This window comes from Amborella trichopoda, chromosome 13, assembly GCF_054954075.1.
Source record: "Amborella trichopoda isolate Santa Cruz 75 chromosome 13, AtrichopodaSantaCruz75HAP2 v2.0, whole genome shotgun sequence".
NCBI classification, from domain to species: Eukaryota; Viridiplantae; Streptophyta; class Magnoliopsida; order Amborellales; family Amborellaceae; genus Amborella; species Amborella trichopoda.
Window position 1 is genome coordinate 34,584,211 of NC_142348.1, and position 22,923 is coordinate 34,607,133.

At 36.8% G+C, this 22,923-nt stretch overlaps 1 protein-coding gene across 7 annotated transcripts in view; it reads right to left on the reverse strand.

The window, feature by feature from the left end:
- The window catches only part of LOC18448995 (Molecular chaperone Hsp40/DnaJ family protein), a 49,508-nt gene that overhangs the window by 10,862 nt on the left and 15,723 nt on the right, over window positions 1–22,923 (reverse strand). For 6 of the 7 annotated variants that reach the window (XM_011630553.3, XM_088855685.1, XM_088855686.1 and 3 more), the window contains exons 6-8: window positions 19,344–19,519; window positions 17,662–17,791; window positions 6,575–6,735 (exon numbers count right to left, since the gene is read on the reverse strand). In XM_011630553.3, the coding sequence (XP_011628855.3) occupies window positions 6,575–6,735; window positions 17,662–17,791; window positions 19,344–19,519 (467 nt within the window). Of the gene's footprint in view, window positions 1–2,454; window positions 3,270–6,574; window positions 6,736–17,661; window positions 17,792–19,343; window positions 19,520–22,923 lie in introns of those variants that run through there. The other variant, XM_088855689.1, reaches the window with a different exon arrangement.

A 22,923-nucleotide genomic window follows, 5' to 3' on the forward strand; every position in this document is an offset into this window, starting at 1 on the left:
TCAACACCCAACACTCAAACTCCCCTAGTTCATGTTCATAAAAATGCAATTCCACCTCTTAACCCTTCTATTCTTATTATTGCCCCTCATCGATGGCTACCCTTTAGAAGAGAGAGAAGCACTCTTAAACTTCAAAACCAGCCTCTCAAACCAAGGTAAGAACATAGTTGTTGGAAACGCCTGGGAACCCAAATCGTTTTAGGAACCGAAATCACGGAATCGCCGCCAGGGAGAAGATTCTTGTCTTAAGAATCGTTGTCCGTACAATAGGAATCGCGGGGAACGAGATTCCTAGTTTTTGAGAATCATATTTCGACCGAAATAGATCCAAGTTTCATCGACATATGAAATTGAGATTCTGTCCTCTTTGGAATCGAGATTCTCATCCCCTTGGAATCGACACTCCAAGAGTCGAGATTCATTAATATGCAGAATCAAGTTTCTGACATCTATGGAATCGAGTTTTTGACATATGTGGAACAAAGATATGTTATTGTTTTGAATCGTGATTCTAACATATTTGGAATCAAGTTTCTGAAGTATAAGGATCAAAGATCCATGCCAGTTTGAGATCGAGATTTACAATATTATGGACTATGAAATGCATTTGACGACCCATACCATGAATCGAGATGGCATTTTTATGGAGAAGGAAGTCCCAAGAACATCTTGAGCCTTATCAACTTTAGAACCTATATTGGATGTCTCTTATTAGAAGGTTTCCCAAATTTTAAAGTGATTGTGTTGATTATTGAACTTACAGTCATTATGTACAAAAGATAAGCATTTCTAAATTGTGATTTTGACTTCATTATTATAAAGATAAAATAGGATTATGTTTATGTCATGGTTTTACTTCTTTTTTTTTTGATAATATGGTTTTACTTTTAATTATATGTGTAGTATTTACCAGTTATATTTTAAATTTAAAGTAAAATCCGTCTAACACAAGTAAAATAATGAAAACCAACAACCACTACAAGCATTCGAAGGAAGATTTCTACTCCAATTTCCTTTAGGAAGTGCACAACTATTATAGACATTGGACATTATCAACTTTGAATTGTTTTTTTTTTTTTGATACTTTGAATTTATTTATTTTTGAATCAAGATTTAATCAACGTTGGAATCCAGATTCGATATATATGAGAACGTCTACCCACAATTAATGGTTTCAAGTCACTAAAGATGTGTTGGATCGAGAATCCAAAATTAAGGAATCGAGTTTCCTTGGTTCCAATAAATGGTTTATAAAGATCTGTTGAATCGAGATTCTGAAATTAAGGAATTAGTTTCCTTGGTAGCGAAAAATGGTTTCAAAAGATGTGCTGAATCGAGATTCCGAAATTAAGGAATTGAGTTTCCTTGTTTCCAAAAAACGGTTTTCGTGGAGATTTCTTAACGAAAACGTGGAATCGAGTTTCGGAATTGGAATCGCGATGTCGGTGGAGAGATTCCGGTAACTATGGGTTAGAATACACAACTTGGTAAGTTAATGGGGTAAAGAAGGGCGGTCTGAGGATTCTAACCTCGGACCGCTATTTTTTCACAAAATAACGAGCGTTCCAAGGTCTTCGGACTGCTATTTTTTTCAAAAAATAACGAGAGATCTGAGGATGGAGACCTCGGACTATTATTTTTTCTAAAAAAAGAGAATGATCAATCTAAGGATTCTAACCTCGGACCACTATTATTTTCAAAAAATAACAACTGGTCCGAGGATGGGAACCTCGAACCGCTGTATTTCTAAAAAAAAAAGAACAATCGATTCGAGGATTCTAACCTTGGACTGCTATTTTTTTCAAAAAAATAACAAGCGGTCCGAGGATGGGAAACCTCGGATGGCTGTTTTTTCTAAAAAAAAGAGAACAATCTGTCTGAGGATTCTAATCTCAGACCGCCCCTGCTAAATAAAAAACAAAAAAAATAAAATTAATGCAGTCTGAAGATGGCATCCTCGGACCGAGGGATAATTTCGTCAAAAAAAAAAGGTCACGTTAACCGACCTTAGATGTAATATTCACATATCAGGGGAGTATATTGTATTTTCCCTGCTTCTATAGGGGCGTACATAATTAACTCTAAAAAAACTTTAGAATCCCAAAAAAAAAAAAAAAAAAAAAAAACTTAAAAAGCCTAAAAGTAAAACCTACAACTAAGAACAAAATATACATCCTTTGAAATTGAATAAAGATTAAAAATAAAAATATTATTGGCCAACATCATTCTCCCCGGGTTAGATAGAACTCGTCTTTGAGTTTTGAAGTGTGCTAATATGAATCTAGCAAAAAAACCACCATCATCAACCTTCTTCTTAGTTGGCTCAAATATTATTCATGGCAAGAAGAAATCTATAAGAAAATGATCTCCATATGTATATTGAGGTATCAATGTAAATTTATCACGTACAACCCTTGAACTCATTGAAAATCATGCAAGATACGCCAAACTCAATTTTCTAGACCTTAGAGGCTTTTTTGATAGTTATTTCATTATTCTCTGAATCCAAGAACACAATTTGCAGATTTTGAGTTTTCCATACTTCCAATACACTACTATGATTCCAATGCCTTAAATATCCTAAATGTTCCTCCTCTTTGATATCTTTAAGATCTTCATCTTTTTCTTCGTCAAAGAGCAGTTCACCCACAAAACATTTTCTCTATCATAGATCGGATTTCCTACAAAATCTTGTTCTTCATTTGAGCACGCGTCGAAGATTGGAGGTGAATTCTAATCTACAACTTGTTAATTTTGAATACAATTTGCATCAAAATCAATATTATCCTCCTTCAAATAGAAAACCGTAAGAGAGATATTCCCCACATAGAGGTCTTCCAACACTTTCCTCTTCACTCGACTCTTCAAGAAGAGTATAGTGTTGAAAAGGGTTGTACTCGAGTTCTTCTTCAAATTTTTCTCCCACCGATTCCATCGCGCATTGAACCCATCTATGTAGTTCGACATATCATCATTCCATTCCCACTCTGACTTGGACCTTGACTCGCCCCAGTCTCCAAAAAACTTCACAATTTAGATCTATCCCTTTAGATTCCTCCTTTGTTTAGGGTATGTTGTTGTTGTTCCAGTTCGTGCAACAGCGATGTAACTCTCACCATTAAGTTGTTGACTTCCTTTCGCAATCAGATCAGATCAGCATCCCTATGGTTAAGACCTCCATGATCATCCATCGCAATCTCCAGCTATCTTAAAACCATGCTCCAATACCACTTGATGACGAAAGGTGGAAAATTAAATCCACCTTTTTCCTGAACTTTAAACAAGTAAAATCAGCAATAATAGAAAGAAAAAACATGGCAGTAAATCAAGCCAAGAGAAGAACTTTCTTCTTTCATAAAATAAAATTCATTACAAATAACACAAGTATCCCAAAATGTGACATCCAATCTTTTATAAGCCTAGAAACGCTAAAATTAACTTGAGATCCAAATAAACATTTAATGCTCTAAAATACCCCAAAAGATTACTAAAATTTCAAAAATACCCATGTGGACAGGTGAACAATTCCTGTGAACAGTAATGGGAATAGTACCCATGAACACTTAACTCTAGCATGATAGAAAGTAAATTTGAACTAGTATTGAAACCACACAAATTAAGTTCAATGCTTTGGCATACTTACGCAAAAATGCCAAGGATAACATAAAAAATGGCCCCCTGGTCCATATATACAGCTTTACATTGCATTAGTGACGTTGATTTACCCTTTATGAGAACTTATATCCATCCCAGGACTATATCCATATGCTCTGGCGAATACACCAATAAATAGTAACCAATGAATCGTAATTAGAAATAAAAATAGAAAATCTAGAATCCCTAAAAAAACTAAGATAAAATTAACATCCGTTAAATTGAATAAAAATTAAAAATAAAAATAATATTAGCATGCATCACTCTCTTAATGAACATATATACAGATATTCCTCTTTTAAGGCTGCTTTCCGATAATGTGGCTGTCATATATACATGCGAATGTTTGTTGAGGATTTATCCCTCTCTCTCACAGGACTACATCCACACATAAAGACCACACATCTATCCTGACCTACAAATTATCTATGGGTAGCTCTCCGACCTCAACAAGGGATGACCCACTATAAACACTTTTCTGTAGTGCAACATTTCCAGAGGTAAGGTTTTGGACATGACTAGAGTCATAGACTGCCTAACCTTTAGTTAGTCAACACACACACTCCCACTAAAGCGTATGGTCCAATATAAATCTCTTTTACATACTCTCACGGCCTTTAAAGGCCACAAACCCAACATGGAGCTAGCTAATCAATCCAAGAGCCTCTCTGGTTGCAAGTTAGAGAACTTTGCACATCCACTTGGATGTCTCTATCCACTCCCTCCAAGGCTCACACTAAGCATCCCACTAGAGGCAAGTCATTACCCTCCCCTGGTTGCGAAGTGGAGCTTCAATCCCCCCCATCACTGTTTCAAAAAGCAGACCACCCAGCGCCTGAGCGCCCGCCTAGACGGATATTCCTGGGCGCCCGCCTGAACTCACCTAAGCGGCCGCCCAGGGCCTGCACCCCACCCAGGGTTGGAAATGAAGCTCTGTGAGGGTATTTTAAGGTCATATTTTAATATTAAAAGCGCAAAATTGTGGGTTTTAGGTTCATTTGAAACCTAAAACCCATCAGAGGCTATTTTAGAGAGAGAAAATCCAAAAAAAATATTTTTTTACTTGGCCGCCCAGGTTCTGGGCGCCCACCTAGGCGTTGGGCGGCCTGGAACCCCCCGACAGCCTAGGTGCCGCCTAGCGCTTTTTGAAACACTGCCTCCCATGGTTATGGAAAGGGCTCTTGTTGTTCACTCCGAGCTCCAAGCCGTCACTCTCATGGAACCAAACCCGGTTTGGCGCACCTCATGTGCAAGTTCCTCAAATGGCCTCAGCAGATCATCAAAATCCTCCCCGTGAAGGTCCAAGACCACCACTATTTCTGCTGCCTCCACGAACTCCTCTAACGGGGCATCGCGCACGGTTGCAACATCTAAGGCACTTTAGAAGTCGACCTGCTATGATCCCAATTGATGGAGGAGAATGGTCTCAAGACCTACAATTAATGCTCCATTCTCATTGATTCTAAAAAGAACTAATATTTGACCATATAAGTGTCGACATGCCAAAGCCAAAGACCCATTTTGTGTATAGCATCCCTGACCGCACTGGAATCCAATTCAATATGGAGCGTGCTGATGTTCAGCACTTTGGCCAGCAGATATCATCCCAAAGCAAATGCCTTAATGACAAGGCTGCCTCAATCATCATAGACTCCTAATCTAAGTCTTGATATATCAACATTAATTCAAATTATCCAATGGCTTGAAACAGTTTCATCAATGCATAGTCATTATGGTATAATTTGGAGTTTATTTAATTATTTGTTATGTTGAAAAGAATAAAAGAACCTGGAAACTTGAATGAGAAACATTGGGAAACAATTCAAGAAACACTATAAATCCCTCTTGTGCAGGAGTTGGCATATTCAAACATTGCCTTTAGCAATTCAAACATATTTTAGAAATACAAACAAAAAGATTGAAACTAGATAGCATTATTTGTGAAACCCGAGGTGTAGTGGAGAAGTTTCTTGCTAGGATGATCCCCCCCTCCCCTTGCTACAGCAGCATGGGTGCAATACAAAGGTCACAGACCCTAGTATTCATCAAGAATAAGCATTATTTAACTTTCAGAGATCAGATGGGATATGGCTGAGCCATAGTGCTGTTCAACCATGATGTATGCATGCATGTAGTGGTTGACCATAAGATGCCATAAGACTAAGATAAAATTCACAAGGGTGACTCTTTGTATATATATATATATATATATATATATATATATGAAAAACCTAAAAAATGCCTATAGGCGAAATGCTATAATGTTTCGCCTCCACCACGGACTTGCCATGTCCGTGGCGGTTTATTGAACGGACCCGCAACAGACGGCGCCATCCGTTGCGGTTCCAATAGGCGTTGCGTAGATGCTTCCATATATATATATATAATTTTAGGCATTATCCTATATTTATCAATTCATCATTCACAAAGAGTATTTTAAAGACAACAGTGGTTACTATGAATGCATTGTGATTTCATCACGGCAGTTTCATTAATTAACCTAATTATGATGTATATATAAAATAAAATAAAAACACAAAGGGTGACTCTTTAGTTAGGTTGTAAAGGAACATATACAAAAATAAATGCATGTAAAGCATATGTACACATCATTATTAGGTTACTTAATTCATGAAACTGCTGTGATGAAATCACAATGCATTCATAGTAGCAACTGTTGTCTTTAAAATGCTCTTGTGAATGATGAATCTGATATATAGGATAATGCCTAATGCCTATAATGAAAACCTACTGAAACATTTTCCTTTCGCCAATTAGAAGGAATTTTAGCAAGTGATACTATTTGCCATGTGCCAGATATTCATGCCTTTTCCATCATCCACATCATGGAAATGTTATTAAATATCACATATTAAAAGTAAATTCCATTATTAAAACACAATATTCAAGAACTCTTTACCTGATACGATTTGGTATGATGACGTCAATGGTAAACAAATGATCACCACGTATTGATGGCTTGTTAAGCTTAGGTGCACCTCGCTTTGCTAATACAACTACATCACCAGGTTGGGTACCAGGTGGAATCTGAACTTCAGCAATACCATTGACTGTCTTTACCTGATAAAGAAAGAGCCATTTTATGTTTATGGATCAAGCAAGCAAGTGTGAAAGACATGTAAAAGAGAAACTAGAATATGGCATATGCGATGTAGGAAATAGAGAAAATAGACAAAACAATACAATAAACCATCAAAACATACCAGATTTGAGTGCATATGGCTTTCCTTACGTAAAAACGTGACCCAACACCCTAAATAGGGCTTGATGTTACTATTCACAGCTTTTTTTTTACTGTTCACACCCCAAAAGTGTTAGAAACCTAATACTCTAGGCCCTTTTATCAAATTATAATAGACCCTTTTTTTTGAGATTTCTTTTTTTTTTTTGAGAGTAATAGACTCTCACTTCATTAAAACATTATACAAAAACCCCATAAGTCCCTTCACTTAAATTAAAACATGAAAGATCCCTATATTGCCCCTAACTTTAATTAAATCACAAGAAATCACTTAGAGACTGTAAAAACAGCAACAAACTAAAAATAAACTCCTTCAAAAAATTGGCCTTCCCCCTCTGGATCTTCTTGCAACCTTGGGATGTGGGTCATCATAAAGAGGTTTGTCAAAGGATGGACTAATCGGGTCAAAAGGCCCAGAAGAATTGTCTTGACTAGGTAAAAGAATGTCTGGTGAATCATTCTCCCCCGGTTGCATAGAACTCAACTTTGACTTCCGCTGTTCTTCTATTGCCACTCTGGGTCCATGGTACTTGAAAAACTCGACAATTTTGAACACATTTGAGGTCTCAATCTCAGCCAGAAGGTCAATCTTATAGGCACTCTCCATCTTCTTCAACACTCGAAACGGTCTTTCTTGTTATTCAGCTTGTTATATTACTCATAGGATGCCTATCTTTGCATTAAAAAAACCATCACCACATCGCCCACTTAAAACTCTTTCAATCGCCTATGTTTAGCTGCAGCATCCTTGTACTTGGTAGAGGCAATCTCAAAATTAGCTCCAACCAGGTTATAGACATCCTTCATGTGCTAATCATAATGTCAGCATCTAAGTGTCCTTCCCCATTAGCTCATAGAGGAGTCAAATCCAGCATATGGGCAAGAATCTGCCCATAAATGACTTCAAATGGGCTCTTATCAGCTGACCTATCACGGGAACTGTTGAAAGTGAACTCGCTTGTGGCAAAGCAAAATCTTGTTGTCTCTTCTTCTCAGCCACTATGCTTCAAAGTAGGTTACCAAGGTTTCGGTTAACCACCTCAGTATGACCATCAGTTTGTGGGCGACAAGCTCTGCTAAATTGTAGCTTGGTACCCATCTTGCGATATGAAGTTCCCCAAAAGTGGCTGAGAAACTTGGTATCCCTATCTGATGTAATCATTTTGGTAATTCCATGAAGTCTCACCAACTCATGGAAATATAAGTTGGCCACATGAGTTGCATCTAGATTCTTCTTGCAAGCAATGAAATGCGCCATCTTTGAAAATCTGTCAACCACAATAAATATGAAGTCCATGCTAGCATCTTCCCACGCTGCCTTGAGAATGAGAAGTAGAGAATATAAACCTGTGTTCTGACACTACCACTTTGCAACTTGACACACTTTGCACCTCTCCACATGCCAGCCACTAAGGCCAATAGAACTTGGACTCCACCAATGCAATGACTTGTATCCCCCAAGGCTCCCACAATGTATCTCTGAAATAAGGACCTCTAAGAGATCCAGCAGGAATGTGGATTCCCTTTGAAGAGAAACCCATCTTGTATCACACCGACTCCTACAACTCCACCTTGGCATTGTGGCCAAATCTCTCCAAAATTGTCATCATCAACCTAAAAGTCACACAGGCACTCAAACCCTGTCACCACAACTGCCATATGGTCAAAAGTGACGCTCTCTGATTCAAGGCATCCACAACTTTATTCTGACAACCAGCCTTGTGACGAATCATGAAGGTAATCTCCTGCAAATATGCCACCCACCTAGCATGCCGGCTATTCAGCTTATGTTGCCCATTAATATACTTCAGCGCCTCAAGATCTGAAAATAAAAGAAACTCCCACTAAATAAAATAATGATGCTAGTGTCTTAAAGCCTGAATGATTGCATAAAATTCCACGTCATAAGTGGAGTAACGTCGGAACATATCAATCAGCTTCTCGGTGAAATATGCGATTGATCTGCCCTCCTGGCTCAACACTAACATCCTATCAAAGTCTAGCAATGCTAACATGGGTGCCTCAGTCAGGGGCCTACTAAATCCTCCTAAAGCTCTTTTCAGCTTTTGTGGTCCATTTGAAAGAACCCTTCTTGAATCAATCAGTGAGTTGTACTATGATGGTGCTAAATCCTCTAATGAACAGTCAATAAAAATTGGCCAGCCCATGAAAACTACGCACGGTTCATAATGTTAGGGGTTGGCAATTCTCTTATTGCTGCCACCGTTCTCTCATCCACCTTGATTCCCTCAATGGAAACCACGAAACCCAAGAAAATCAAATTGCTGGTCATGAATTCACACTTCTTCAAATTTGCATACAGTTGCTCCCCTCGTGACAATTCCAATACGAATCAAATTGCTGGTCATGAATTCACACTTCTTCAAATTTGCATACAGTTGCTCCCCTCGTGACAATTCCAATACGCACCTTAGATGGTCTGAATGCTGCCCTTCAGTAGTGTTGTATGTGCGGATATCATCAAAGCATACCAGATATCATCAAAGCATACCACCACAAACTTTCTTGTATATGGCTTACAGACTTGATTCATGAGTCTCTTAAAGGTGCTAGGTGCGCTTTGATAACTCGTATGGCATAACCAACCATTCATACAATCCATCCCACATCTTAAATGTTGTCTTCCATTCATCACCCGACCTGATTCTGATTTGATGATAACCACTCCTCAAGTCTAGTTTAGTGAAAATCATAGCCCCTACCAACATGCCCAACATGTCATCCAGGAGCGGTATCGGAAAGCTGTATTTTATGGTAATTTACATAAATCAGGAACCCTCTTTCTTGGGCATCAACAATGCCGGAACTGCATATGGACACATACTCTCCCTGATAAACCCCTTCTACAGTAGTTCTGAGAATTCCCTCTGTATCTCCTCACGCTCCTTAGGGCTCATTCTATATGCTACTTTATTTGGAAGTCTAGAACCAGGGATGAGGTCAATGTGCTGTTAGATTTCTCGTATAGGAGGTAATCCCTAGGGAAGGTCATAAGGCATGACACCATTAAACTCCCTCATCAATGTCTCTAGCTTAGGAGGAATTGAACCAATGGGCTTTTCTTCAACTGGTGCCACAGCATACAACACACCTGACTCACCCAAATTCTTCATGAACTCCTTCAAAGATAGACATTTGTGCCCTCTTCTGATTTTGAAGCAATTTCCATCTTAGAGGGTCCCAAAATCACTTTAACTCAATCTTTCACAAAAGAGTAATTGTTTCTAAAATCATCATGAATGATATGCCTGTCATACTACCATGGTCTCCCCAACAACAAATGACAAGCGTCCATAGGCACTACATCTCGCCATATTTTATTTTTGTATGTTTTTCCAATAGAAAAAGAAACAAGACATCATTTAAAAAAAATTACCTCAGCGGCCTTCTTGAACCACACAATTTTATAAGGCTTGTCAACATCTCCTGAGAACCTATATTTTGGCAACTCCCTCTATCGATGATTAGATTATACACTTTCCCATATGCAATACAGTGTGTATGAAATATGTTTGTGCACATCCAGTCATTTTCTTCCACAACCCAAGACGTAATCATGTTGCGCCAGATCACCAATGCCTCCCCATGTGCTATAGGTCACTTCTGGGTCCTCTTCATCAACTGGAGCATTGTGGATGGGATCACCTTCAAAAGAGTGCTCGTTGTCCTCGTCACAAAACTCCTCAGAAAGGTTAACAAACTTGCAATTTGGGCATTGTGATGAGACATGCCCAATGCCTGAGCGCTTGTAGAACTTAAATGTTGTTACCAACACTACTTTCGAGGTGCCGGACTCCCGAAACAACCCATTTTTGGCTCAAGGCACCTTCCTGGTTGGTCGCTCTACTAGTGTGAGATGTCGAACCAGCACCTATCACGCTGCTTTTTCTTCCAAAATCACCACCACAGGCTGCTCCCCTACTTTCCCGATTTTCACCCGCACCCCACCTATTCGAGGGCCACTTCTGCTGAATTTCAACCCTCTTTACAAGGTTATAGACCTCATCAGGGGTCCAATAATGCTGCAAAACTACCACATCTTGAACTGATTGGCATAGTCCATTCACATAACTGGTAAAGGTCTGCACCTCCTGCGCGATCACATCACTACAAGCAGTCAAAGGTGAAACTTATTTATGTATTCATCAACCAATCTATACCTCTGGTGCAACACATGCATCTTTTGATCTAAAGACTATAAGTTATTTTCAAGGAGATATTTTTCCTTTATCTTTTTCTTCATCTTCTCCCACAACTTAATTTTAGGTTTTGCTATTCTTTCTCGTCTTGCTCTCAGCTGTTTCTTTTTTTTTGGGTGAGCCAGTGAGGAGAGGACCCCTACCCTTGGTAGGAATTGAGCCTAGGACGTAGCATTGCAAATCGTCAAGCGTTAACCAGTGGTTTACAAAACGGATCGGTGCCCCGGTTCGGGCACCCCAAAAACCCATCCAGAACGGTGAATCAGCGATCCGGATTGGGAATCAACCGAATCAGTCCGATTAAGCTTTAAAAAAATCCAAAAAAAATATTAAAATTCATTATAAATGTTGTTTTTTAATAATCCAATAAGAAATGGGGCTACTACATTATCAACTTTCATTTTTTTCATTAATTACGAATATTGAGATGTTCTTTCCCTGTATGAACTTATGTTAATCATTAAATTTGCATCACATAAAAGAAAAATCATAGAATTATCATGGATATAGTATATAATCATACATGAACTACAATAAAAATGGATTAAATCGATGAAAAAATCGCCACTAAAATCTCGAATTGGCGAAAAACCCTAATCCGCTAAAAAAAACCCAAATTATTACAACCTAACTAACTATAATCCAAAATTATTACAACCTACTTTACTATAATATTATATACTAAAATTGAAATTGTTGGTTCACATTTTATAATTATTTTATTATATAACTAATAACAAATCCAAAATATCTTATAATATCATCTCATTTAAAATGTATTATTGACACTTGTAATAAAAATAGTACATTACATGATTTATAATGCAAATAAATTAATAAATAAAATAAAAGATTTGGTTATCAATGTAGAAATTATTAGAATGCATACCAATTTTCGAAATAACACTTTAATTTTTCAAAAATTTAAGTTTTTAGGTTTCTAGAATAAATTTAGTGGAAGAGATTGTTAGTAGCGAGAGAGAGATTTCAAATGGCCTCATTGTATGAACCCTATCTTTGAATTAATATTCTTAAATTTATGTTAAAGATCACCATGTTTAAAAATAAAAAATAATAATTAGACCATTTATTCCTAGGTTGTATTTGTATTAAGAAATACCTTTTATTTTTTGACAAGAAATACTTGTTCCATTACCTTATTATTATTTTTTTAGAAGAATACTATGATACTTGTATTACCTTTTTTTTTTTTTTGACAAGAAAAATTAGAAGATGTTGTATTACCCTTTTTGTTGTTTGTTGCATTACTTTTTTTTTTTTATAAGAAAAATAAGAAAATGATGCTGCCAAGATACCTTTTATGTTTTTATACCTTTTATTTTATTTTTTTGACAAGAAATACTTGTTATATTACCTTTTATTTTATTTTTTTGACAAGAAAAATAAGAAGATGTTGTATTACCTTTTTTGTTTTTTTTTTTTACCTTTTATTTTTTTTTACCTTTTATTTTTTTTTTAAGACAAAATAAAATGTTCTTTTTCCTTTTAATTTTTTTTATAACATTGTTTTCTTCCTTTTATTTTTTTTGAAGACAAAAATAAAACGCTTTTTTTCCCGTTAATTTTTTTTATGACATTATTTTCTTCATTTTATTTTTTTTGATGACATTATTTTCTTCCTTTCATTTTTTTTTTAAGACAAAAATAAAACGCTGGATAACGGCCCAGAGGTTCGAACTTAGGACGTCCAAGATGAAATCATAAGTGATAACCAACTGCACAACGTCACCGAGTGTTGATTTATTTTCTATAATAATGGTATATATTGAATTAACATCTCAGCGTTAAATCACCGTGTTCAAATCCCACATCGAAGAAGTAAAAACCTCCTCAACACCTCAATCGTTAGCATGTTCAAAAAAGGGGGGTAGCCTAACCAAACTTGAGGTACACGTGTAGTCCCTATTTTTAAACTAAGCTACAAAAATGCCCTCATCCAGTGACTCGTCGATCTGTGACTTCATACTTCGTTCTATGATGTCATTCATGCGATTTACTGTACAAAATCGCAATTTATGACATCATGCAAACAATTTACTGTCCAATACCGACGATTCTCTAGAACCGGGCGAGTCTACGCTTTTTAGAGGAATCGACATGGGGTCACCGATTCCCATGTGGAACCGGGGGAGTCCGTTTCGCCGAGTTTTATATCACTGGAGCTAACCAATTAAGCCCGGGCTCTTAAGCACTTTTCTTCAATTTAATGGCAATAATTTTAATCCTTTTATTCTCTAGCACATCCTTGTAATCAAAGACCTTCTCTATTGTGTTTAACTAGTCTATAAAGTCGTCGGGCTATGACTTTCCTTCGAAATCAGGAATGTGTACTTTTAGATCTAAGGATTTTGAGTGCCACCTATACCACCGATCATATTCCTCTTCACTCAACTTATCCCAAAAAACACGATGGTGAAAATGGTTGTACTCAACATTGTCTTTGATAGACAAAACTTCATCTTGCCAACGATCGGTCTGCAAGCCGCCTTGTAAGTTCTTGATTGTTGTCTCAGATACTCTATCTCCTGAGCTCGCTCATCACGAGGTGGAACCATATGAATTCTCCTGCCTTGACCTCTTATTGTTGCCATAGGTTTACTCTAATCACAAACTCTCAGCAGAGAACCAACAAAACCTAGCTGAAACCAATAAGTTCTAGGCTGATTTGGCAAATCTTAGCCTTAAATCAACAAAACCTAGACTTGGCTTGTTCTCGAAGAAAACCTAGGCTTTAATGCAGAAAAATCGAGAAAATAGACAAAACAGTTCAATAGACCACCAAAACAGGCCAAATTGGAGTGGATCTAGCTTCCCTTGCAAAAAAAAGTGACCCCAAAACCCTAGTTAGGGCTTGATGTTATTAGTCACAGCTTGTTTTTACTGTTCACGCCTCGAGTATTAAAAACCTTAACGCTTCCAGCCCTTTCATTACATTATGATAGAAAATGACCAACACTACTCCCAGTTAAATTAAAACATTATTAAAATCTCCGATAAGTCACTTAAATTAAAATATAAAAGATCCCTAAATTGCCCCTAACGTTAATTAAAACACTATAATTCACTAAGAAACTATAAAATCAGCAACAAACTAAAAATAAATTCCTTCAAAAAGTCGAACTTCTCCTCCTAGACCTCCTTGCGAGCTTGGGATGTGGATCACCATAAAGAGGGTCTTCAAAGGATGGATTAATTGGATCAAAAGGCCCACAAGAATTGTCTTGACTACTAGAAGGATGGCCTGGTGCATCAATATGAAGTTCAATGGCCAATATCATGAAAGACAATAAACATATGCAATTGTTGCACCACGTGATCCAGACTGCTTCCAGATGGCATTACTTTCCAACCACTTCCAGAGAGCATAACTTTTCACCTGAATGGATTTGTGCACCCTGGAATCTGCATCATTATATAATACCTTGAAGCCAAATATCCAAAGCTAACTTACCCAACCCAAGAGACTCTCACTATATTCCAACTTCTTCATGAACAATAGGAATGTTTCCTGGATCACTCAATTAACAGATGGTGGCTGCTTTCATTATGAATTATCAAATTCACGATGCATTTCCCCAAATTTCTATACCAATCATGAGTGTATCAAGAAAAGAGAAACAACAAATGAAAAGAATTGTCCACCACCTTTATAAAATGAACGGATGATGATGACGTTCTTCCCAAGGAAAAAGGAGAAAGGAAGCACAAAGAAAATGATACAATTATCCAACAGCAAAGGTTTATAATGGCACTTTAGTATGACTACATAAATGAATTGTGTTTTCTCAAACATAAACAACAAATTGTTTGGACTGAGATTATTAATATTCTTTCAAAACCAAAGCAATGACAAAAGCAAAATCCCTATGAGCATGAGGGTGTGGGTCATCAACTAGAAAAATGAGGTTTGAATGGATTAGTAATGGCCCCATACTCCAAGTCTCTTCCTCATAGACAAAATCTCAATATCTGCCAATGTATGCCTAATCTATGCAAGTTCAACTTAAACTCAATACATGCACCTACATTGGTTATCTCTGCGAAAAATCAATACCACAGTTACCAAGGGCCGGAGTGAAAAATCTCTGGGATCGGAAGAAGAAACGTGGAGCGAGGAAGCCGCTAAGTTATGTGGTCAAGAGAATGAGTTCTGTAGATGGGAAAATGTAGAGATGAAAATCCTAAGTTTTAGGGATTGAGTTCCACATCTGCTGAGGAGCGGATCACTTAACAGATGAGATCACATTCCTATGTGTTAGGATCAAGGCTCTTAATGTTGAATTGTCCACTATATTTGTAATCTCGGAGTGAGTTCCATTTAACAGTATTTTTAACTTTTTCCAAATTCATAAAGTAGATTGGAATTTGGTATTCTATCCTAGAATTTTTGCCACAAAAAAAAAAAAGGTTCATGACATTGAATTCGATTTGGTCTTAAAAACTTGTAATTTAAGAATGTTGTGATAAATAGTTGCCGAAAAATAAATAGCCACGTTATTTTTTTGTAAAACAAGAAAAAAGGTAAGGCATTGCTAAATAAAATTCCCTATAGCTCTCCTCCATCAAAGATTGCTCCGGGCTCAATGACCTATATACGAGAGAGTCCTAACATTTCCAAGCATATATGTTATTCTATCACGCACAAGGCAACCCCATGTGTGAAGCGCATTAGTTAACCAACAATCCAGCGTTAGAAGCTCTTAGGGAGATGTACAAGACCCAATGAACTAGAAGTATAGCTTATTTTACGTGGCATAATTCCTCAAAATAATCGCAACGCAACTATCCCTTGTATCTCATCCAATTTCTTCCTTCTCCCTTTGCCCTCTCTTATTGCCTTTCTTTGAAACTAGGCCCAAGTTACAATTCACAAGGTGCATAAAGTTGTGAACTATAAACTATAATCATGGCATTTAGAAAGTTTGTACGTAATAAAAAAAATGGACATCCACACTTCATTGTATATGAACAAAAAATTTGTGTCATTCAAACTCGCACCCAAAACTCGTACCCAAAACATAGGAAACTCGATCCCAAGTTGGTGGAATCACGGTTCTGCTTGCTCATGAAACGATGATTTTTAGTATAGGAATCTGGGCCCTATTAACATACGAACGAGATCTCTGATTTTCCAGATCGAGATCCTTAATATCAAGGAATCGCCTGGAATTAAGATCCCGTGTTCGGAACGCCAGGACGAAATCAAGGAGTGGATTTGACCCCTCCTTAGAAGATCAAAATAAATATGATTAATACTATCAATTTCTAACTTTTTTCTATGTTTATTAGAAATTTCCTCCATTTCAGCAAAAATAATTAGAGATAAACCAAAGGTTCTAAAATTTATTTTGCATGTGTCCAAGGGAAAAAGGATATTTCAGTTAGGATGTCTGAGCCGAATGAAGGCTCTACATAAACAGTCAAGGAGATTTTGTGGGCCCCTTGGCTGAAGTAGAAATGTTTGAAACTTGTCACAAGCTCAGGGCAATTTTTAACACTTTCCTTTTTCCCAGTCAATTTGGTCAGGAAAAATGCCCCACGGTGGTTTTCGATGCCCAATTCATTGAGTGGTTTTTCTTCTTCTTTTTTTTCTTGTTTTTTTTGTGTGTGTGGGCAGGGGGGAGGGGGGAGGGGGTTCGTCTGTTTTAAATTCATCTCATGTTGTGACTTTCATCATGAAAACCTAAAATAGAATACCTTTAAACCAAGTTTGGATGGACCACTAATCATGAGTAAATGTACTCTTTCTAATAAAACTAGCCGTTGAACACTTCAATGAGATGTTTGTTCCGCACCATAACCCTTCTCATGAGTAAAACCTGTTTCTGAACCCCATTTATTTGAAAGACACTGCAAATACCACAATTTGCTACAGAAGTTACTAAAGAGAAAAAAATGCCCTTTATTTGCTGCAGCTGTCCATAATTAAAGCACCACTGTAAGCACTATTTTACTTAAGCCTTATTACTAATATGGTTCTTTTTATTACTGATATGGTTCTTTTAATTATGAGACTGTCAGGCAAGCATATATGATTTCCATTTAGCTATAGTAATATTTGAATTCTTGAATCAATTATTACAAGTTCAAATCAGCTGATATAAGCACAGAAGTTTTGACAATTATGTCTTGGGTCTTCATGTATGCAACCTGATCTAATCATACCCACATATATAAAAAGCATTTCTTCATTGTATGAATCTATGCAAATTCTAGTTCATTCAAAGTTTAAAGATCCAATTAAAAGTACAGGTACATTACATTTATTGAATGTACTCAATTGCACAACAATCCTCTCACTTAACCTCATACTCACAAACATAGGCCTATCACATTTCATATAAACACAATAAATATTTACTCTACATTCTCAACAAGTACTACAGATATTCAAAATGCAATAATATATCATAGGAATAAGTATTTACAGCAAGAAGTCCAAATTGAGGCATTCCAATCCCATCATGCCAAATGAAAAAATAACATAGAAAGCAAAGATTTTACCTTCACGACTGTTCCTAAGATAACATCAATATAGTTTAAAGGAATAGTAGAACGGAGATTTATGCCATCTCTCTGAATCCCATCAACCTCCTTGACATCAAGGTATACATAAAGATCCCCAGGAGGGCCCCTGGTTATAAGAAAACAACGAGTGCATGGAAGTGTGCATGGTCGCCATCCCATCCAAAAAAATACTTAATAAATGGTCTGATTTGTTATAGTAAAGCATGAAGAAATATTAACTGAAATAAAACTAGGAAAAGCAATTCCCTGCAATTGTAACAGGAAAGATAAATGCATAGCATCAAGGATGTTCAAAATGAAATAATTAAAAACAAGCCAATGGGAGTAGCATCATCAAACACTGAATAATAATAAGAACATTATAGATACCATATGAGCTAACAATGGCAGGCATTTGGTGTACAAACAGTTGAATCACTAAATCTATCATTGGTGTGATCAGCAATTGCAGTTGTTCTATTACTATAGACGACTGGTTTGGGCAATTTTAACAATCAAAAAATAATTTGGGTCATTTTGATATGTATCATGTTCAAGTCCAATACGTGTTACTATATATTTTTAGTCTATTAGGAAGGTAATACGTATTGGTGGAGAAACCAAGCCTTATCTCTAAAAGATTATTTATCATTCTTGCTCATGCTGATCCTACCAAGTTTGGATGTATGATATGCTCCTATGCGTATAAGCACAAGACATTGTATATAAGTTTCACCTTTACACGGTTCATGATTTTAGATAAACTTTTCACGAATGACTGATGATTCTTGCTCATGTTAACCCTGCCAAGTTTGGATGTACGATATGCTCCTATGTGTATAATATAACAAAGCATTGTATATAGGTTTCACCTTTACATGGTTCATGATTTTAGATAAACTTTTCAAGAATGACTGATCCAAGTTGAATACTCTAAACGAATTACTATGTACACAAATGTAAACAACTCATAAATACTACATGTATTTTCATAGTAAATGAATTTCTTTTGTAGAGGTAAGAAGCTTATAAATCCTACATGTCTTTTCAAGTTATTAAACTACTTGGTGGAGGGACGATATTCATAAATGCTACAAGTCTTTCCACGTACATGAATAACTGTAGAGGAGGGACATTTCACAGCTTCGTAACAGGAAGAATATCACATGTCGTCATTTATTAAGGAAGACAAAACTCCTACAAAAAGTCTTTCCCTCTGTACACAAGGAATTTCCAGCCTTTCTGCTCATTCTTTTTTGTATAAGCTTACAGAATTCTGCTCTCTGTGCAGATCCATATAGACCGTCGTATCTTTTAATCAAGAAAAATCTCAATTATCAAGAAAAAGCAAATAAGTTTTGTGAAACTGGAAGTTCATATGTACCAGAGACAATTCGTCCTCATTTCTTGAAGCCATGGAAGAAACAACATCACAAATCCTCTAGAAAATCAATTGCTTCAAGATGAATTCTAACACTAAAAATTTAATATTGCTCTAGGGAAATATTTTACCTCTTCAGAAATATTTAGATAGATATTGCCTTTATCTTTTTTCTTTATTTTTCTTGAATTTCAACATGGAACCTCTGTAGGAATGGAACTCTAGAATCATGTCGATTAATAAAATTTAAATTACGGAAAAGAAGCACACGAACATTAAAATTAAAAAATGTCAATACCCTTTTGGTCCAGCATCACCCTCGCCTCTCACACGAAGCGTACTTCCTTTATTCACTCCAGGAGGGACTTTAACTTTAATATATTTCTTATTTCTGATACGCCCCTCACCAGCACATTTCCGACAATACTCGGATATGATTTCACCCTCTCCTCCACAATTAGGACAAACAGAAACCTAAAAGTAAACATTGTTCAGTAATAAAATTAGCACACTGAAGTGTAGAATGACACTCGCAGGTGCAAGTGAAACGTGCATAAATCCAAAGCTGCAATCTTGCCAATCAAATAGAGAAGGAAAAACAACCGCAATATAAAGGTACAAAGAAAGAACAAAAAAGGATCACTAGTATTCTAACTTTTCCTAGTATATATCAAAATCACAGTATATAAATTCCTTTTACCAAAGCAGAATCCCTTTTTTCTCATGAATAACTGTATAGTATTGTATAAATGAAGATGATTATTACAAAAATAAATAGTCAATGTTGCTTTAATGGTGATGCAATGGGATCATAGTACTTGTAAAATCATTTGATAGTAAAATATGGATGAATAAGTGCTCTTCAAGGATTTCAACCAGCACGAATCAAGGCTTCCCAGATTTCACTGATGACATTTTTTACCTCATTATTTCTGTGACAGTGCTTATGTTGGTAAATCCCCCTCGTAACACCAAATCTGTCTGTGATTTTGTCATTTTTTTCACGTCAGGCTAGTTTACATGTACCATTTAGATGGTAGAAATTTCATGTACTAAATCGCATTCAGTGCTTAAAATCACAGATTCTGTCTCGGACTTGCCAGGTTCCCGAGCCTGAGTCACCCAGTCCGATTCAAGCAAGTCCCAATTTGGGCCAGTGAAATTTTAGCAACAAATGGGGTTTAGGGTGAGACTTGAGTCAACTACCGAGGTTTGGCCTCTACACTCGCCAGGGTTATTATCCAAACTGACTCGGGTGAGTACTGAGTCAGCTTGGCAATCTTTTTAACACTGATCCCATTCAAAGATTCATATTTTTGACAGTTAATAATGTTATTTGTACTTTTTTATATTACCTATGCAGTGTTATGTTCCAATGGGAAAAGAACTAATTGTCTCCATGTTTCTTCTTGCAAGGTTTTCTAAAACTAAGTTTGTTTAAATGCTTTTATATTTAGCATACCTTCACACTGCTGATAACATTGAAAGGTATCCACAATACATCAATTTATGCAGGTACAATGTTCATGTGTCAATGGAACAGTCATTGTAATATGTGAGGAAGAGTGACCACAATAATACGTAAAATTGTGTAATATGTTGATGCAATAAAATAATGTGTTGTATTCAAAGGTACACATGGGAATATGTTAATATCATGTGATATATTCACATCATAAAGTGTTTGACGGTGTATCCATAGGTAATGTACATTATCCCAATTTCAATTAATTATAATATGATATTCAGTAGAAAATATTACAATATTAACAAAAATAGTACTTTTTTGAATGTCACTAAACAAACCAAATGCATCAAGTTGCTCCTAAGTTGGCAAATGTAGACATTCTTGGTCAAAGATAGAGAAGAGAAAAAAGTTCAGAAGAGAGGGGGGGGGGGGGAGAAGGGTGGAAATCAAAAGGATTCAGGGGGAAGGGCATCTGCCCCATATACAATGCCTCTCGCAATACCAGCCCGTGCTAGTGAATCAGTATAATCAGTCACACTCTTGGGATGTGTTCGAAAGTCACCCATCTGTCATGGCAAATATTGTGAATTTCCTCCAATTTATTCAACCAATCCTCCACGAGTGAGGACCTTCAATATGGACCCGTCAAATAACATTCAACAAAAATAGAATTTGGGATGTAGAACAAGCTTTGTGGCTCCTACGAAGAGCTACATGATGGGCTTGAATAGCTCTAGGTTGATGGATTTGAATAGCTCTAGGTTTGTAAGTTAAGTTCAAGTTAGTGTGAACGGGATTGATATATAGAGAAAAAGAGGAGGAAGTAATAGGATTCTAAGTGCAGAGAGGAGAAGCTAGAGAGATATTGGGTAGTTGATGCTGGAGTTTGGATGGGAATTGGGGCACAAGGAAAACTTTATGGAAAGAAAAGCGCACTGCATTTTTTAAGTCCAGAGGGAAGAAGATGACTAGGAAGATTTAGGAAGAGACTTTTTGATGAATAATGAAAAAGGCTCAGTGGTTATGATATTAAGCATTTGGGTGGGATCTCTATGAACTTAAAGAGATAATGAAACAAATAGTCTCAAATTTTTGGACGAGGAACTAGATTCTAGATGGTTGGGGAAGGACAATGTTTCAAAGGAAACTGATAATGTGCAAATAAGGTAGATTAGGTTCTGGTTTCATGGGTGGTAGAGTTGTAGACGCAGGACACATGGAAGATGATGGACTAGCTGGGTTGGGTTTGTAAGAGACTGGTGTGAAGGTTAAAGAGAAATTAGTCAGTTGGACTGGCAGAAATTACAATCCAGCAGAAGAGACAGATTGAATATGAGAATGCTGGTTTACAGTTTGGTTTTGAGGGCAGGTAACTTACAAGAAGAAATAAAAAGTGGCATGGGATCAAGAAAGAGAAAATGCTAGAATATGGAGAAGAGGTTGATGTACCAGGAATTAGGGGATTTTGATCTTGAAAAGAATCAACAACAAGATAAGAAGTCAAGGCTTCAACATCCCAAAAGAGAGGAACCAACAAGTCATAATCAATAAAATATTCAATTTTATTTAATCAATAAAATATTCAATTTTATTTCATTCTTTGTAATAAATATAGCATAGGGCCGCTACATTAATTTATATAACATTTTTCCCTTTTTGAGGAAAGTTTGACTGTTATGTATTATTATTTATAAGAAAACCAAAATTAGACTACCCATATATCAGGAGCTATCTGTAGAAGATGGTTACGCACATGTCAGGAGCTCGTTCCCAAATTGGGAAAAACAAGGTGCTAATTATAAGTTATACACATTAAGGTCGGCAAAAGCTTTAGAGAGAGAAGGAAGAAGTCAAGAAGGAGAGAGAAAGGAGCAGAGAATAGACACACACTAGTAGGAGAAGCAAACAAGTAAAAGAAAGGGAAGAAGTCTAATCGTTAATCTGCTGCGTGATAGTCCCCGCCAGAGCCCCCTTCTTAGCTAAGCGGCTGGCAGCCTGGCTGGCTTCCGTACGAACACATGGCAGAAAGTGATCCTCATCTCCCGGCATGGATAGTATATATGGTAAGCTAGGTGCCATGGAAACTGTGCTATCTTGGAGGCCCATGCAATGACATTGCTGTTGTCGCGTTCCACCAAGATCTGCATTGAGTGGAAGGCAGTAGAGGAGATGCATTTGAGACCATTGAGAAGAGATCTAGACTCTGCCAAGGTAGGGCCTAATGGGTATTCTATGGGGACCATCGAGAAGGGCATTCATACCCTCCATTATTTTCATGGGCCTTTGAGACGATTGAGAAGGGATTTAGACTCTGCCAAGACAGGGCCCAATGAGTATTCTATGGCGACCATCAAGACGGGCATTCATACCCTCCATTATTTTCATGGGGCTCATTCCGCTGATTTTGGGT